Consider the following 13,705-nt stretch of genomic DNA (forward strand, 5'->3'; position numbering starts at 1 on the left):
TTTCCCAATATGAGGGCCAAGCATTAACGATTTAAGAATAAAAGAGAGACAGCTATATGTATAACTATCATGGTAGAGTATGTACATAACAAAATATATGAGAACTAGCTATTGAGGTTCGTATACGTAGTAAATTCTAGAAAAAAAGTATCCTGCGTCACTTCCTATGGCCATATCTGTGCCATATTTCGTGAAAATCAGTCCAGTAAATTTTGAGATTATTAGTTACAGAAATACAAATCCTTTCTCTTTATTATTAGTGTGGATAATAAAAGGATGCCAAACGACGATTTTCTTACCTTAAAAATTAAGTTACTATGCTGCTTTGAAAGAGAAAGATATTCTTCCGTTTCCTTTCTAGGACTATGTAAGACATACGTTTTTAAAACTATTCAATGGTCTCATTAGTCTTTTTCATAAATTAAAAGTGTGTAGGTATGTATAATTTTTAACGCAATAGTTTTGACGTTATTAGTAATGATGTATTGAAAATACTTCGTAATATTGTCATATAGCATGCATACACATGTATTACGTCTTTCTTAGACAGAGCCATCAGTCTTAAAAAAACTAGTAAGTAGTTCGCTTAAAAGAAGAATCACAAGTAGGTATATCAGCAGTTTCTACAATTTACGCGGGAATAAAATCATCTGGCATACCATATTTTTTTCCACATCAAACTAAGCTGCGGCTTCAATGGGAAAGGGATGGATTATTTTTTGATAATAAATCTAAAGTATTTATTTATAAACAAATTCTGTAAAATAGAATTCATTTATGGTAATCAAGAACATGTAATCATGATTATTTTTCGTATATTGAGAGCATTGTCAAATAATCTGTATCCTTCCGGTTTCATCCTCCCTCCTTGTTTAGAAAATCTGTATATCCTGCTCGTTCCTACACAGAATACATTTAAAGTCAATATTTTTGTCTCTGTTTTCCCAGCCGATCTGTTTCATCCAATCTACTCTATTCCTTCCCTCATTCAATCGATGCTTTTTTCTGTGGTGTGAGGTTGTAGCGTTGCGTGAGAATTTCTAGTCAAATTAAAATTTAAAACTCAATAAGTACGCCTGTTTTGGTAGTACCGAAATACGAAATGGCGAATGAAACTACCGAAATCAGCGGCATCGTTAAAAAATGCAAAATTCTTTTGTTGGACATCGAAGGAACGACAACATCAATCAGCTTTGTTAAGGTAGGTCTGATGATTGACCGGCCGGTGTTTTGTTTCGATTTATGTTTATGTGTAATCAAAGCTGATAATTATTGTATTCTTATTAATTTTACTATTTAAAATAATCGTGCTCCTTAGTAGGTATAATGTAAAATGGTTGCGATTTCTGATTCGCAATATGGAGGACAAAATCAAAATGGTACCCCTTTTCATGTCACTTTCATTATCTAAATTTTATGGCGACGTCTCTGAACTCAATTTGGATTCATTGGGAAATGGGTTCTATGGGTTTAATTTTATAATTGTTCATAGATTAAATGACCGAAGTGACTGTAAATTCTTTGGAAAATAAGATCATTTCCTAGGTACAATATATCGTTATAGTATACTTTATTACGTAGTGTGATAACTTGTATGCATTTATTGCAGATTTTGTTTTAAAAGCTTTCTTATTGGGAAGTTATCGGGTCTAATCGGAGTCATTACTTCATTAGAAACGTGCTAGGATTACTTGCCGGCGCGAACAGCTGTTCAAGAAGCAGCTGGCTTGGCTTGTAAAAAAATGTGGAACAGTTATCTGCCTTCTTTGAATACGCGTCAAGGGAAGCATGTCGTCCTTGTCACTCTTGTTACAGACAATGACAAGTTGATTGAGATACAACATGTGATTGACGTTTCGTTTCACATGTTTTACACATTTAATAATAATTAACAAATAGCATTGACCGCGTGTACTTACGATTTCACTATCAATAAAAGAATGATATGAATGACTATTACTAGAATTGAATTATTATTAATTCTTGAATGAACATTTCATGCCTATTTTATTCATTTACTTCATCCCCAATCATCACATAATCATGCAATGCACCTTTTACTGGGACTTATTTGATCTCCCACATTCCCTTTGATAATCTCTTGTATGTGTTGGAGTTTGGTCACCCTGCTTTCATTTATCCTGTCATTTGTTTGTTTGTAAACTCTTTTTTGGGTTTGTTTGTACACTCTTTGTTTGAGGATTGCTAGGTTGCCATACATTTAAATAGTTTGCCCAACATTTAAATGTACCATATATAAATATATATATAAGGCCAAACACCACATTTTTTTAAACATTGGGTTGCATTTTTTGTGACTTGCTCAATGGAATGACTTTTTTTGTTGCCTTGACATTGTTGTATGACATGAAATTCTGCATTGATCACTGTTTTTTAATCACTTAGTGTGTGTTAAATAGTGTTTGATGGGCAAGTGTCAAAGGAAACCAAAAGCCAGATGACAGACCAGAAACTGAAAATTTTGACTGAACAAGTGATGAAAAAGCTGGTCAGCGCCCAGCTTAAGCTTATGCTGTACTTTTACAGGAATGATTTATATGGTGTGATTTTAATTTAAATACTTTTTATTTATTTAATGCCCTTTTATTATTTAATATCTATATCAAAACTATCTATCTTTTAACTGCTTTTCCTAGTTTATATAAAAAGTATTTAATATCAGCAACTCATAGTAGTGACACAATACATATAATGTTGGTGGTAGAGTGGTTAAGAAAAAGATTATAAATAATACATATATATAATATATATACCTCATATGTATAAAAAGCCTGAGGGAATAGTTATTTTGGGCATCATTAAAGCCCTCAAGGATGAATAATTTTCCCCTTATTTTTCACATTTTCCATTATTTCTTCGCTTCTAAAATTTGCAGCGTGATGTTATATAGCCTGAAGCCTTCCTTGATAATTTTTCAATTCGAACCAGTAGTTCCTGAGATTAGCGCGTTCAAACAAACAAACTCTTCAGCTTTATAATATTAGTATTGATAAACCTATATGCATCCTGCTCTAAGTTGAGTTAGGTTCCTCAATTACAAGACTTGATTGCAACTAGACCATGCCCCCGTAACATGGTACGCGCGACGCCGTTTTTATCGCGCGAAAAACTCGCGTTAAAATCGGCGTCGCGCCTGTTATACCTACCTACCTACCTAGTAGAACCACAAGATAGAACGAAATTTGTACGAATCTAGATGAAAAGACTTATGGGCCACGTTCAGCTAAGAATTTAGCTTGATGATAGAATTGAGATTCAAATATTAACATGTTGCTAGCTCATCGCCTCAAAGAAAAATCCCAAGTTTATAAGCCTATCCCTTAGTCGCCTTGACGACATCCAGACAGACACCTAATCCCTGCATAATACAAATTATTATTTATTCTTTTTTTCATATTAGTCAATCTTATAAAAAAAGCTCCATGCAACAAAAGATACTACGATATTCAATCTGCTTTGTAAGGGGTGATTCCATTAAAATTCTTTGAAGAATTGGACCATTTACATACATGTTAAGATGCCTATATCCGTCCCTTGTCGCGTTTGGGGGCCGTCTAGGTAGTCTTGCTATCCGGTTTGGACAAAGCAACTCGCGAAGTTCGTTCACCCGGCTTTTGCCGCATCGTAGACGAAGCAGTTTCTCCAGGGTTTCACGTTAATTCGCGCGATATATATACCGGTATGCTATAAAACGGGGATGTTACAGCCTACATAAAACTTCATTAACTAAGAACTAAAGACTTGTCCCTGCATGTCACGGAAGTTTTTAAAAAACTATGGAAAAAGGGATTTCGTTGGATGGTTTACATCTAACTTGCAACGTAATATCTGATTTAAACCGTAACGGCTAGATGGGTAATAGAGCCGAGAGCAACAGAATTTAGGTTAAAGGCGCACCCCGGACTCCTTTCTAGAGAGGTGACGATGCAACCAGGACTTACAGCAGGAGAAATAGATAGTAAAAGAATAGAATATCCTTTATTGCACGTAAAATTAACATAATAACTTATCGTAATACTTAATTTAAGATAATGTACAAATGGCGGCCTTATCGCATTTTACAATCTCTTCTCGGCAACCACAAAATTATATAGACCTAAAATAAAATGAAACATATTTGGTATGATCCTAAATATTTAAGGTCCTATTAAATATTTTTCTTTTACGATTCGCGACCTATAAGATAGATATCTTCGTCATCTCAATCTCTGCGGGAAGTTAAGACATGCTATAACCACGTGCGATTTCTTAAATAAGTTGCGAATTCCATTCTTGCATTCATTCATTCATCCATTGCAAATTAATATAATGATCATTCACTTTCGTATTTATTAGTATGGATGGATATTTAATTTTTTTCATTGTTAACAGGATAAGCTATTTCCGTATGCAGAAGAAAATGTGAAGCAGTTTCTGGAGAACCAATGGGAGGATGAGGGAGTTAAGGAGGCCGTCGTTGCTCTCAGAAAACTGGCTCTTGAAGACCAGGAGAAGAGTGTTGAGGGTGCGGTACAAATCCCTGGAGAGGTGAGTACTGTGACGAGGGACTTTGTCTTCTTCCATAAATACAACAAAATATTTAGTACATAGCTTTAATAAAATTGAGTTGGAGAATTCTCGCTCAACAGCAATCTCGATAAGGCATATTTGTTATCTATTCTTTCTTTCCATCAACCTTCGTGAATAAGAGCTGGTCTCCTGGACCCTAAAATGGCACACGATTGTTTTGCTTAAATAGCCAAAAGATTTATTAACCTATTTCAGGATGCGACCAAAGAGGAGCAGATTGAGGGTCTGGTAAAGAACGTGAAGTGGCAAATGTCTGCCGACCGTAAGGCAGGTCCGCTCAAACTGCTGCAGGGCTTGATCTGGAAGCAGGGCTATGATAATGGTGAAATTAAGGGGCAGTAAGTAGTTATATTATAATCTGCATGGGTAAAGTAGTTCGCACACAGTTTTTTTTCTTTGCTGCCAGTGCAGCATAATGGCCTTGACATAATTTAAAAACTTGCAAATACTTGAATAATTTATCCCGTATATATTATTTATTGTTGTTAATTCTCAATTCCAGTGTCTACGACGACGTCTCCCCAGCCCTCCAGCAATGGCGCGCCACCGAAGGCCAGAAAGTGTACATCTACTCCTCTGGCTCCGTCGACGCTCAAAAGCTGTTGTTTGGACAGTCTCTCGCCGGAGACTTGTTGCCGTTCATCGACGGCCACTTTGACACAGCAGTTGGTGCGAAACAGGAAGCTGATAGTTACAAAGCTATTGTTGAGAAAATTGGCTGCAAAGCTGAGGAGATATTGTTTTTGACTGATATTGTGAAAGGTAATGGCGATTCTTAAATTTTTGAATAGCCTGTAGAAATTTCATTTTTTCATCACTTTCAGGAGCTGGAGTTAAAACTTGCGTAGTTAAGTAACTGTAACACAGAAATTTATATATTTCTGTATGTAACTGAATCATCTAGGAAAGATCACATTTATTTGTGAAACCAGTTTTTTTAAGCAAATAAGGACAAGTTTGCAGTAGTATCTATACCAGAGTTTTCTTTCTTTGGTGTTAATCTTCTTATCTGAGAGGTGAGAATGTAATTAAAAAAAACTTAAGTTTCTAATTGGTCTTATTTTAAAGAGATGGAAAAAAGGGAGTTCATTTTTAGATTGTAATATTTTTTGGTTTGAGTTGGTTTTCCAGGTTGATTACATTTCCATGATGATAACTAGGCTTCATATTCCAACAGAGGCGGAAGCGGCTCGCAGCGCTGGTGTCCACACGGCGCTGGTGAGCCGCGCAGGCAACGCTGCGCTGCCCGCCGACGCGGCCGCCAGCTTCCCCGTGCTCAGCAGCTTGGCGCAGCTCGCCGTCTCCAACAAGCGCAAGACGGACCCCCAGGTGCTGATATGAATTTGTAGAAAATTGTTGATTGCATGCTCGTAGTTTGAAACTCTCTTAATTTTTTTAATAAAAAATGCACATTGTAAGAAAAGAGATTGTGTCTTCTTGTGTTCTTATTTTTACCTTGTGCAATACAATTTTTGTACTGAATGAATTACTCTTTCCGTCTCCATTAGAGGAAGGTCAAAGACTGTGATCTGCTTTCCAATATTTCTCGCTTCACTTTGTCCTGTTTTTGGGGTCTTTTCTTTTACGGCTGCTGGCTCACTAGATCATTAGATAAAAATATTTTCAACTACTTAATAATTTGTTATAATTTGTTATAAGTTGTTGTAACCGAGTTATATAATTTAAACAATCATTAATAGCATGATCCTTCTCATTGCAGAGGAGTACTTATTACCCACTTTGGTTGGGTGTAGGTTACATAAACACACTGTGTTTAGAAATTCGCTATCTCTTATTCTTTGAAAACTGGTGTTCAGATATTATTGCCTTATTCTATGGTTCTTTGAATTGTGAATTGTAACATTTGAATTCTGTAGTTGTTATTTGTGTAGTATAGAAATGGATAAGGTGCCTTATATTTTCTAACTTTATTACTGGTGAATAGAAGTTTTAACATAATTTGTAAATACTAGTTAATGCAAATAAATACATATGCCAATTAATGTGAATGATTATATTATTCTAAAAATTTGATGTTTGCACTGTATTCTCCTCTTGTATTTATATTACTGTATGTTATGCACAATACTACTGTTTTTGCCTAAACATTATATGCACGGCATTGTATATAACATCTGGGTATAGATTTCCCCATTTCTTTTTGTTTATAAAAGAATGTTGTATGACCAAAAAGTACCATAAATGTGTTGTAGTTGTTGTGGTGTAAGATGCTATGTATTTTGTGTTTGCTTTTCTTTATTTATGTTTCCAGTGTTTGTGCATAAATTTTTAAGCCATTATTAGAAGTTTGTAACATTTCTCACATGTCACATTTCACATTCGTGTCAAATAATTATTAATAATGAACATTATACATTCTTCTTAGTTGGTTTGACTTCTTCTTTTTAGGTACAGTAGTGTGTATAGGTATTTATACCTTTTTTAAAACTATTTTTATCATTCTGTTTAAAAATTTAGGAGGTTGCGTCATGAAGCAGTGTTTCAGTGTTACTGTATATACTCTATACTACTATACTCTATATATATATTATAACTACTTCATATTTTAATATATTTTGTATAGCACACGGCCGTCGTATAAAATTATATTTTTATTTATTAATTATATTATATAAGTAATATAATTCATAAATCATTTTACCAAAAGCCGATCACTTATTTCAAAGTTGTACCTAAATAAGTGTCATATATAGGAATTTTTAATTTTCGGCTCTGAATATTTAATTTACCTTGAATTCAGTAATAACGGATATTGTTACTGTACCAGATAATATTATTTTCATAAGAATATTTTTGATGTTTCTGTGTTTGTGGAATGAATACTGAGGAAAGGAAAAATAAATTTTTAAAATTATATTTGGTATCTATTATTAACAATCATCACTTATAATACTGGTTTGTGTGTTGGTTATTTACAACACTTGCCCAAGTAGCATGGACAGCGCAACGTTATTTTAATCGCGCGAACAACTATCGATGTCTCTTTCACATAATAGAAACCCAAACAGCAGCAACAGCTATAATTTTTCGCGCGATCGAAACGTCGTGACGTACGGGGGCTGATATTGGAAGAATATCATGAACCTGGTAATGTAATAATTCTCATTGTTGTAGGTGATGGCTGACGACGAATTTTTAATAACGTTTACGTAACTATGTAAAAGTTAATGTCTTGAAGCATGGACTATGCCGCAGTTAATTTGCATTGTTATTTGTGACTAATCATATTAAAATTCCATACAAAAATATATCCAGAAAGCTATTTCAGTGAGGTATATAGCACCATAGAAAGCCAACTACAATAATTTGTAAAATAAAATCCTTGTCTTTTTATCATTCCAGGATGAACAACCAGCTAAAATTGCTAAGACTGATACAGAGGTAAATGCAGTTGAAGCAGAGGTTTCGAAAGAACCTGTATCCGACGTACCAACAGTCACCTCCGAAGAACCAGAGAAAACTGAAAAAATGGACGTGGAAGAAGTCGCGCCTGTTGAACAGCCTTCCTCTAAAAATGGCGAGGAGAAAATGGAGGATTCACCCATCGAGAAAACAGTGGTGGAGGAAATCACGGATGCCGCTGATATTGGAGATATTCCTGTCATCAGTGTGGAGCCTGTAGTAATAGAAGATGTTGATAAGACTGACGAGAAACAGACTGAGGCAATGGAAACCGAAATAACAGAAACTAGCACCACTGTAAGTGAATTAAATGGCAAAAATGAAGAAGCTGTAGAAGACAAACCTAAGGTTTTAATTACAGAAATCAAAGAAATCACAGACAAGCAACCCATTCCGGAGGTTGCCGAAGTTATCGATGATCTCATGCCTGTAGTAGAAGAACCATCTACTGTAGAAGATATGGAAGAGTTGCAAAATGTTGGCGAATCACTTGAAAAAGAGTGTGAGGAAATATTATCAAAGGTGCAGGATGTCACTAACTTAGATAAAATTCCTTTAAAGCCTCTATTAAATCCTATTGCAGAGGAAACAATGGAAAGCGAGAACGCTGATTCAAATGATATTGTTGAAAGGATACTTGATACTGAAATAGAACTTGGCATGAAACAGTGCGAAGATATTGATTTAAATACTGTTACAGAAATAACAGAAGCAGGAACAAAGCCTGTTAGTGATAAAACTGAGCAGGTTGATGCAATTTCTATAGACAAAGTTCCTGAAGATAAAGTATTAGGCGAGGCATCAGAGGTGAAAAATTCTACAGAAAAATTGGATGGAAGTTGTTCTACTGAACAAACAACTGATTTTAAAGAAAGAAAACCAGTTGAAGTAGAAATGAAAGAAATCCCAGAAAAAAGTAAAGAATCGCCCGAAGAAAGTAAAGAAACGCCTGAAGAAAGTAAAGTCACACCTGAAGAAAGTAAAGTCACACCTGAAGAAAGTAAAGTAACACCTGAGGAAAGTAAAGCAAAACCTGAGGAAAGCAAAGAGACACCTGTTCAGTGTACAGAAGCAATCGTCGAAACTAATGGATCAGTTGACGCAAATGCAACCACAGATAAATCAGAAGTAATTACTGAAACAAAAGACAATCAATCAACTGAACCCGGGAATGCAGAAAGCGAGGTCAAAGTTAATGGAAACATGACTAACGGCGATTCTGAGACTGCAAACTTAAACGGTGACGCAAAGAATGAGGAGCTAAACTCGAGGCTTTCTGCCGAAAATGGCAAAGAAGTAAATGGATCTAATGGTAATGCTAAAGAGACGGAAGAAAAGGGACAGGGAGACGCTAAAGAAATGGAGGTTGCGGACATTAAAGTCAAAACAGTAGCCGTCGAAGAGCAACATACTGGTCCAATAGAGCAACCTACGGAAGCATAAGGCAATTTGGTAAGTTTTTTTCACTTTTTCTTATTTTTTACCAATTTACACAGAAAACATTTTAGAATTATTAACATATGTTTCTTAATTCTGCTTATTTGCTGCTGCGCCTGGTGCCAGTAGATGACCATGATTTGAAAGTTGGGTCAGTCAATTTTCCAACCGGCTCCCGTTTAATATCTGTGACATTATACGTATGGTAACAGGGGAAGTTAACCAAACTTGGATCATGGTAGTTGCTCTAGGTGGCAGTGGTTATTTCCTTAGTCGCCTCTTACCACATTCGCAACTAGAGATTGAGGAGCAGTGCTATTTTAACGTTCTGGTAACCATGGCACATTACCTTTCCCTTATCATAGTGCAATTTCTATGCGCATTCTCGCCTTGATATGGCTTTGCTATTTATCGATCAAAGGCGTGATATATAAATTCATCTTTCGCGTACAATTAAATATTTTTAATGAAGGAACAAACTATAAAACAAGATATTATTATATTTTGGTGACTTAAATAATAATACTTTCCATCTTCGTTGTAGAAAATGTTTCTCGTTTCAGTGTGGGGACGGGTAGCGGCGGGGCGTAGCAGCGTTGCGGGTTCACATCAGTAGAATGACAAGACTGAGGTTGCTTCCATGCTAACATCTATCTAGTTGATATTTGTATTGAAATTCCACTGTGTATCGGCGGCGGCGACAGGTGTGCTCACTGCAAACGAATCTTTGTAAGGCTCGACCACTGTTACTTAGTTTAGTGTGCGGTATGAACGATCGTGGCAACTGAACTGGCTGACATAAATCTGTAAAATTTGATTTTTATCACACATTTGTTATACAGGAATGAGGTAAAAATTGATTTGGACTAGTGTATCTTGTTGGTAAAACTTTTTGTTTTGAAAATTTGCAAATGCTCTAAATAACTTGTTACCACTGAAAGTACTATTAACTAAACAAGAAGGAGCAAAGTAATTGAGCAAATAATTAATATATTTTTTTAAAATAAATAAACGTTTATTTGCTCCTCACAAAAATAATTAACCCATTTTATTTCTTAATGAAGACTGCAATGACAGTATTTTCCGTGCCAAAAGCGGGTATTTGTACACTGCATAAGACTGAACCAAGACTAATATTTTGTATTAGGTTAAGTTCATATGATTGCAGGGCTCCGTAAATCTTGTTTCTTGGTATTAAATCAATTTATTATACATGAAACACTCGAGTTGCGTGTTCATATGAACTTAGCCTTTATTTATCCACGATTAAAAAGCATTGCATGTTCTTCACGGTCGTTCATACTGAAATAGTTTTAACTTTCTATATAAGTGAATATAAGATCATATAGTATAAGATTCATCATCCTAATTAGACATTCCTATATGCAGTATATAACAGTGGTCGTTGGTGTTAACATTTGAAATAACTTATAGAGGTGCTAAAATACTCACAAAGGACCTCGCGGATCTTTGTTTATCGTGATATGAGGGCACTTCATGGAAATATGTAAATGATGAATGAGCATTACTTTTTGAATATCATTATTACTTTCGTTAAGCCTTCGGCTTTCGTAAATATATTGACATTAGCGGGTTACTTATGTTGTCAATAGAAAAAGGACTGAACTACAAATTGTAAGTTAATTACAAAGACCTTGCACACGTTTTTCCTCAGATGTTGTATTACGCCGGTCTTTTGGCCTACGAATACTTTTCGTCCTCAATTCGACAAAAATGTTGCTTGAACACTATAAGTTTAACCAACATCTCGTTTTCTCCTTTCTACATATTATGAGGTTGGCTTCCTTTCTTTGGTACCAGAATTTTCTTTCACTCGTCTGTGTTCTACAATTCTACATCAAAGATGTTTCCTAGTTAACAGGACCCCGTAAGGGGAATTAGTTCTCTCGTTAAATTGATGTCGACCTAATAACCTATTAGAATACACGAGCGCCAGTATACGGGGCTGTCAGAGCACACTTTTCGCCGCCGCTTCTCATATTTCATCTAAAGTAAGTTTTATTCCTAAGTATTAACTGTATTGTGATTTTTGATTATCGTATATACTACTCGAACTTCCTAAATTGACCCACTGCCAAACTTGCACGGTTCATTTGATATTGGTCTATGCAGATTATTGTGATATTGAAATGATAAAAAGACTGTATATGATAAGTATGAGCCGAGGGCTGTGTTGTGACGTATTTATTGAATTGTACTTGTATGAATTTGTACATGGAAATTTTTTCTTCTTATTTATTATTGATTCATCTCTTATGTATAAAGTGTAAGTAATGAATTCAGTAACAAAATTTTTTTGGGCTAATTCCACTTTAAAAAAAGTTTTGTTTCAAAATATCAGGGTAATTTTTATTACTAGAATATGGTGCCAAGTCAACCAGGAAAAAGGCTGTTCACAATTTTGTAACTAGTCAAAGCTTAGAATCTCGAATTTATCAAATGGGACTGTTTTGTGTCTTGCACAAATAAGTAGGTACTATTTTTTGATTTTTTTTTATTTTTAGTTCCTTGTCTTAATTTTTGTGTATTTAGATTTAGGTCAAGGAATGTGCAGTGGCTGGGCCAAAATCAAATGACGGGCGAGCTTCTTTGTTTAGAATGGTTATTTTTTCTTGCCGCCAATTTTTCATTGTCTCGGTAATAGCAAAATAACGTAATATTGATACTTGACAGGGAAAACCTACTATCGAATAATGAATGTTAGGGTTAAAACACACTTCATCCAGTAATCCAGTATATACTTCAGGTGCCTGACAATGTGAAAATAATCTGAGGCTTCCGTACTTCGAAATGTTATTATTTTAATGTAGTACCCGTCACTTTCATTATGGACTCTTTGTTAGATTGACTAGTAGAAAATGCAGAATAGACGTAACGCTAACTTTACATAACCTATACCTAACCGAGAGGATAGTCAGAAGAGTTTCTACAGTCACCTCGCTTCCTCTAGGTTACCTATACCTCTTCTACAACACGCACTATGGTCACGATTGCTCCTGGCCACCATGGGATACACACTGGCGGTTGATTTTTGTTTAACATTTCGGTGTATTCTAAATAATGGGCTTGTTTGGTTCTTTATCAGTAAGTCTTGGAAATTCCATAGTTGATAGTCAATCTTGCAACGATTGTTCTTATTCCTATTTATTTGTATTAAACAACATACTTAAAATTTAACATTTTAAACGATTGTGCAGTGTGTTTTTGCCCTAATGCGCGAAATGATTATTAATTTAATTAATTAACACACAATTTAAGTTTAAACATTTAATTGTAAAAAAATGAGCAAATCTCCAACGCAACTGAAATGTATTAATTTTAATTGTCACCAATTAATGACGTTGAAATATAATGGATGTAGAATTTTTAATTCGTTTTTTTTATTTGATTTAAATCCCCTCCACAGACGATAATTTGATTAGTAAAAACAAAAGTTATCTACATGCTCACTAGTTAGACTCGTCAGTTTGCTCATTGAAATAGTGAATTTTTTTCTTTTGTCCTACATCAAGAAATTGATTAATGATTACCAACTTATTCTATTCCCCTGTCCTTTCCGAGCCAATGATGCGCTTCTACGTATTTCTTTGTTACACACATGCCTATGACGATGACCTGATGACGAGACGATGGTGAAGAAATAATTTATATGGGTTAGACAGAAGCAATAGTCCAATAGTAACAGATTTAGAGATTGACTTTTACATTGCATTCAGTAAATCACTGAGTACCTACTGAGATTTATATACTTCGTGTTTTATTTTAATGTACGCACAGTTTCCGCTTTAAGATTTGGCGTGGATGGACTAAAAGTAGCACAGTGCTCGCCTGAATGGTTACCCTACATCATCTCTGGTGTAATTGTTATTTAAAATCTTAAGGCGTTTTTATCTTTACAAATTTTCAGTCTTTCTAAAATTGTTATTTAGACCTTTTGCAGTTATAGAACAGATAAAGATTAAGTTTTTTTTAAATTTTATTAAAAGTTATATTCATCAGATTGAGAGGGCATCAAGAACTTTAGAGCGAAGCAAAAATAACCAAAGAGCAAAGAGAAGAGAGCAAGCGAGTAAGTAGTATGTTACTAATTTTGTCTTGTAGTTTCCAGCACTTTTACACACAATTTTTTTGGGTGTTGTAAAAGGCACACAGCTTTTGCCATGATCAAATACGGGTTAGTTTCTTGCAAAGGGAGAGGTCAGACGGGATTCGCTTTGTGTAAAAAGCTGACTTA

At 34.9% G+C, this 13,705-nt stretch overlaps 1 protein-coding gene across 1 annotated transcript; it reads left to right on the top strand.

Annotated features, from left to right (window-relative positions):
* The first annotated feature begins 895 nt into the window (after positions 1-895).
* Positions 896-12,841, top strand: LOC132902780 (enolase-phosphatase E1). Its single transcript, XM_060949049.1, has 7 exons — positions 896-1,201; positions 4,393-4,548; positions 4,786-4,928; positions 5,093-5,352; positions 5,768-5,919; positions 7,954-9,465; positions 10,014-12,841. The coding sequence occupies exons 1-6, from the start codon at positions 1,103-1,105 to the stop codon at positions 9,454-9,456; spliced, it is 2,313 nt and encodes a 770-aa protein (XP_060805032.1). The 5' UTR covers positions 896-1,102; the 3' UTR covers positions 9,457-9,465; positions 10,014-12,841.
* Positions 12,842-13,705: the final 864 nt, after the last annotated feature.

This window comes from Amyelois transitella, chromosome 18 (genome assembly GCF_032362555.1).
Source record: "Amyelois transitella isolate CPQ chromosome 18, ilAmyTran1.1, whole genome shotgun sequence".
Classification (NCBI taxonomy): Eukaryota; Metazoa; Arthropoda; class Insecta; order Lepidoptera; family Pyralidae; genus Amyelois; species Amyelois transitella.

Coding starts and splice junctions, on each gene's coding strand:
- LOC132902780 (XM_060949049.1), top strand. CDS start 1,103: ATGGCGAATGAAACTACCGAAATCAGCGGCATCGTTAAAAAATGCAAA. Junction 4,549..4,785: donor CGGTACAAATCCCTGGAGAG/GTGAGTACTGTG, acceptor AACCTATTTCAG/GATGCGACCAAAGAGGAGCA. Junction 5,920..7,953: donor AGCGCAAGACGGACCCCCAG/GTGCTGATATGA, acceptor TTATCATTCCAG/GATGAACAACCAGCTAAAAT.